The 5909-nt window shown below is 37.9% G+C and overlaps 1 protein-coding gene across 1 annotated transcript; it reads left to right on the top strand.

Moving 5' to 3' along the window:
• The first annotated feature begins 5106 nt into the window (after positions 1-5106).
• LOC133324453 (elongation factor 1-alpha-like) lies at positions 5107-5633 on the top strand. Its single transcript, XM_061533288.1, is given in 1 exon segment — positions 5107-5633. A coding segment is annotated over 1 exon segment (441 nt). The 5' UTR covers positions 5107-5192.
• The last annotated feature ends 276 nt before the right edge of the window (positions 5634-5909 follow it).

Below are 5909 nucleotides of genomic sequence, written 5' to 3'. Positions count from 1 at the left end.
GAAATGACCTCTCGGAGCCCTTTAATACCGAACAAGGATTCAGACAAGGTGATAGTTTGTCGTGTGACCTTTTTAACATCCTACTGTAAAAGGTCATACGAGAGGCAAAAGTGAACAGAAATGGCACTCTGTACACCAAACAACACATGTTACTAGCCTACGCCGATGACATCGACATAATGGGTCAAACATTGAGAGCGGTAACAAACACCCTTTAAACAAATTCAGAAGGAGTCTGCCAAAGTGGGTCTGGCAGTAAACGGCGAGAAGACCAAGCTGACTGTATCAACGCGCAAGACTTCCAGTAGACTCGGACCAACTGTGGAACTTGAGAACTACAGCTTCGAGGTAGTCAAAGATTTTATATACCTTGGTACCGCCATAAACAAAACGAATGACATCAGTTTTGAAATTCGGAGAAGGCTAGTGATGGCCAACCGATGCTACTATGGTCTGAGCAAACAACTCAAAAGCATGACCACCTCCTGCCAGACCAAACTCACACTCTACAAGACGCTGATACTACTCGTAAACGTCGAGAAGACCAAGCTGACTGTATCAACGCGCAAGACTTCCAGTAGACTTCGAGGTAGTCAAAGATTTTATATACCTTGGTACCGCCATAAACAAAACGAATGACATCAGTTTTGAAATTCGGAGAAGGCTAGTGATGGCCAACCGATGCTACTATGGTCTGAGCAAACAACTCAAAAGCATGACCACCTCCTGCCAGACCAAACTCACACTCTACAAGACGCTGATACTACTCGTGCTCTTATATGGATCTGAAGCATGGGTTCTTACGCAAGCAGATGAGGCAGCTCTTGTGTTTGAGAAAAAAATTATCCGAAAGATCTATGGGCCGACCTGCGTTGACTGTGGTGAATATTGCCGTCGAATGAACCATGATTTGTACCAGTTATTCCCGGACATCGACATTGTTAGATGTATTGAGCTGCAGCGACTATGTTGGTTAGGTCATGTTGTGATAGTGAATGAAGATGTCCCCGCGCAGAAGGCATATTAAAGCGAACCAGCTGATGGTTCACGCAGAAGGGGGAGGCCACGAATACGATGGAAAGATCAAGTCGAAGACAATATTGCCGAAAATGGTGTATCAAATTGGAAAAACTGCACAAAAGACCGACGCGCCTGGAAATCTTTTCTAAGCTCGGCTCAACTGGAACGAAAGGTCTGTCACAAGTCAGCTAAGTAAGTAAGTATATGTTTTCATGTATTTGTAAATAATATTTTAATTTAATATAATCTTTATTTAAATTTCCCCCTCTCCCCCTTCTAAAAATCCATAAATAGCAGACATTTCATATATTTTCTGCTGCAAAAAATAAGCTGCTACTTTCAGTTTTGGCAAAAAAAAAAAAAATAAATAAATATCTGTCAAATACACGTTAAATATAAAGACCCTTTTCAAAATAAAAATGGTTATGAAATATCTTTTTTCCCCAAAAAATATTATCCCCACTACCAAAAAGATGTCACATAGAGCTAACCTACCCTAAAACTTGCAAAATCCCCCTCAAGACAACATAAATCACATCAATCGCATACAGTTTCACTGTTGCCATCAGATTTAAAGATTTACAAGGGGGGTAGGAATTGGAGGTGGTGGTGTTGGTGCTGCTGCCGAACCCTGAGTGTATTTGTTTTTCTTATTTCTGCTTCAATGGACAATTCAAGGATAAATGCAATGAAATGAAAAATACAAAGAAAACCAGTAAGGAAAGTAGTAAAGTCAGACGGGGCCGACTATATGATACCCTTCACCACTATGGGTATATTAAACAAGACTATTAAAAATTGATGAAATAAAATATGTGATATTTATCTAAATATGAATCTAACTAGATCTATCCATAAAGTATGTAAATCGACTTCAAACAAATATAAATAGGTCATCCGTTGGGCTATGTCTGTACTTCTAGAAAACGCAACTACGTAATTCTATGTTCAATTTTTTAAGTTGTGCAAACTTTGATGTCAATCTGACTAACATGAGGAGTTTGATGCCCAATTTACTTGAAATCGGGCGAAAATATGTATGGAAGCTCTATTCAAATATTAAGCGATTTCAAACAAACTTATCACAGGTTAGGTTATACTAATTTCAGAACGTTGTGTTCCTATCAGCTTATTGGATCCTTGCTGCGTCAATTACTTATAATCAATCTATAATAAAAGGGAGCTATATCTAAATCTGGACCGATTTTCAGTACGTTATGCCAAATTTCGTGCAAATCGAAAGATATATAGGGACTTTGGTGCACCATTTACATGAAATCGGACGAAACTATATATGGGAGCTATATAGAAATCTGGACCGGTTTTCTCGAAACTTGGCAGACATTCATTCTAGACTAAATTCAGTACGTTATGCCAAATTTCGTGCAAATCGAAAGATATATAGAGACTTTGGTGAATCATTTACATGAAATCGGACGAAACTATATATGGGAGCTATATAGAAATCTGGACCGATTTGCTCGAAACTTGGCAGATATCATTCTAGGCTCAATTCAGTACGTTATGCCAAATTTCGTGCAAATCGAAAGATATATAGCGACTTTGGTGCACCATTTACATGAAATCGGACGAAACTATATATAGGAGCTATATATAAATCTGGACCGATTTTCTCGAAACTTGGCAGATATCATTCTAGGCTCAATTCAGTACGTTATGCCAAATTTCGTGCAAATCGAAAGATATATAGCGACTTTGGTGCATCATTTACATGAAATCGGACGAAACTATATATGGGAGCTATATAGAAATCTGAACCGATTTTCTCGAAACTTGGCAGACATCTTTCTAGGCTCAATTCAGTACGTTATGCCAAATTTCGTGCAAATCGAAAGATATATAGGGACTTTGGTGCACCATTTACATGAAATCGGACGAAACTATATATAGGAGCTATATATAAATCTGGACCGATTTTCTCGAAACTTGGCAGATATCATTCTAGGCTCAATTCAGTACGTTATGCCAAATTTCGTGCAAATCGAAAGATATATAGCGACTTTGGTGCATCATTTACATGAAATCGGACGAAACTATATATGGGAGCTATATAGAAATCTGAACCGATTTTCTCGAAACTTGGCAGACATCTTTCTAGGCTCAATTCAGTACGTTATGCCAAATTTCGTGCAAATCGAAAGATATATAGCGACTTTGCTGCACCATTTACTTGAAATCGGACGAAACTATATATGGGAGCTATATCTAAATCTGGACCGATTTTCACGAAACTTGGCACACATCATTCTAGACCTAAATGATTAGGCTGTACCAAATTTCGTGCAAATCCAAAGATATATAGGGACCGTTTACATTAAATCGGTTAAATATATATATGGGAGCTATATCTAAATCTGAACCGATTTTTCCCAATTTCAATAGGGTTCGTCCTTGGGCCAAATAAGTGACCTGTGCCAAATTTCATTCAAATCGGATCATAAATGCGACCTGTACTTTGTTTACAATTTAACATCTACAGACGGACGGACGGACGGACATGCATAAATCGACTCAGAAAGTGATTCTATGCATATTCTCAAAAAGAACCATGTGTCTATCTCGTTTCCTTTTGCCTGTTACAAACATATGCACAAAGACATAATACCCTGTACCACAGAGTGGTGAAGGGTATAAACACAAAAAGAAATCTTTGTAGGAAAATTGCAAAGAAAAAGGACGGTCAATGAAAAGAAAAATATTTTCCATTTTACTTTTCATCTTCCTCCTTGGACTAACAAAGGGGAGCAGAAAAAAATTGCAAATATTAAAAATATAAATTCAGTCAACCGCTTTTTGCCCACCCTGCTTCGTAATAAAATACTTTTTTTGACCTTTTAAAGGAAGTTAATATTCAGCATTCATAGCTCTCAAATATCTATAAGATTTGCATGATATTGCAAATTTAGTTTTCTTCTTCTCTTAAATTTAAAATATTCAGATTTCATGCTGAGAAGAAAATCCAAGAAACGGGAGATGGATTCTTTAAGGGGACCCCCATTCTCGGGGTCAATTTTTTTTGATTTAATTTGAATCTACATTCTAATTCAAGAATGTCCCTACAAAATTTCAAGTGAAAATCTCAAGAACCCTTGAAGATATAGCCGATTTAGTGTGTCAGCATCAAGTCGAGAAGCCCGTCTGTCCGTCTGTTCATGTTAAATTGTAAACAAAGTGAAGGTCGCATTAATGATACGAAGTGGTTGAAATTTGGCACAGCTCATTTGTTTGGCCCAAGGACGAACCCTATTGAAATTGTGAAAAAAATCGGTTCAGATTTAGATATAGCTCCCATATATATATTCATCCGATTTTAGGTAATTGGTGCACCAAAGTCTCTGAAAATCATTCGATTTGCACGAAATTTGGCATAGCGTACTGAACTAAGTCTAGAATTATATAAGTTTCATGAAAATCGGTTCAGATTTAGATATAGCTCCCATTTATAGATTCGCCCGATTTTACGTAAATAGTCCACCAAGGTCCCTATATATCTTTCGATTTGCACGAAATTTGGCATAGCGTACTGAACTAAATCTAGAATCATGTGTACAAAGTTTCGTGAAAATCGGTTCAGATTTAGATATAGCTCCCATATATAGCTTCGCCCGATTTTACGTAAATAGTCCACTAAAGTCCCTATATAACATTCGATTTGCACGAAATTTGGCACAGCGTAATGAATAAGGTCTAAAATGATGTATGGTAAGTTTCGTGCAAATCGGTTCAGATTTAGATATAGCTCCCATATATATCTTCGTCCGATTTAAGTAAATTGTGTACCAAAGTCCTTATATTTCTTTCGATTTGAATTTAGTCTAGAATGACGTGTGCTTAGTTTCGTGAAAATCGGTTCAGATTTAGATATAGCTCCCATATATATGTTCATCCGATTTTATGTAATTGATGCACCAAAGTCTCTGAAAATCATTCGATTTGCACGAAATTTGGCATAGAGTACTGAATTAAGTCTAGAATGACGTGTGTTAAGTTTCGTGAAAATCGGTTCAGATTGAAATATAGCTCCCATATATATATTCATCCGAATTTAGGTAATTGGTACACCAAAGTTTCAGGTCTTTTGCCGGATAAGCATAGACTTTGTGATTTCTCGGTTCAGTTTATTTGGAAACTCGTAAGCCAATCAAACAGCCATGGGTAAGGAAAAGACTCATATTAACATTGTCGTCATTGGCCACGTCGATTCTGGTAAATCTACCACCACCGGTCACTTGATCTACAAGTGCGATGGTATCGACAAGCGTACCATTGAAAAATTCGAAAAGGAAGCCCAAGAAATGGGTAAGGGTTCCTTCAAGTACGCCTGGGTTTTGGATAAATTGAAGGTCGAACGTTAGCGTGGTATCACCATCGATATTGCCTTGTGGAAATTCGAAACATCCAAATACTATGTCACCATTATTGATGCCCCTGGTCACAGAGATTTCATCAAGAACATGATCACTGGTACCTCTCAAGCTGATTGCGCTGTCTTGATTGTTGCTGCCGGTACTGGTGAATTCGAAGCTGGTATCTCCAAGAACGGTCAAACCCGTGAACACGCCTTGTTGGCCTTCACCTTGGGTGTGAAGTGAAACAGTTGTTTCGGTTCAGATTTAGATGTAGCTCCCATATATATGTTCGCCCGATTTTATGTAACTGGTGCACCAAAGTCCCTGTATATCTTTCGATTTGCACTAATTTTGGGCTCCGTGAAAAGATCCATAGCTAGGCCGATTGACACACCGTACTGAAGTAATATAAATTAGTCTCTGACAAGTTTCCCTGAAATCGGTTCAAATATAGATATATAACAAACACGCGACGTCTGTTAGGATACATATGTAGAATATACCCAAAGTGTTGAAGGG

This window comes from Musca vetustissima, unplaced genomic scaffold (genome assembly GCF_032173495.1).
Source record: "Musca vetustissima isolate MV318-11 ecotype Yass unplaced genomic scaffold, APGP_CSIRO_Mvet_v1 utg243331, whole genome shotgun sequence".
NCBI classification, from domain to species: domain Eukaryota; kingdom Metazoa; phylum Arthropoda; class Insecta; order Diptera; family Muscidae; genus Musca; species Musca vetustissima.
Note: the sequence above shows the minus strand (reverse complement) of the source record. Positions and strands in the feature narration are given on the sequence as shown.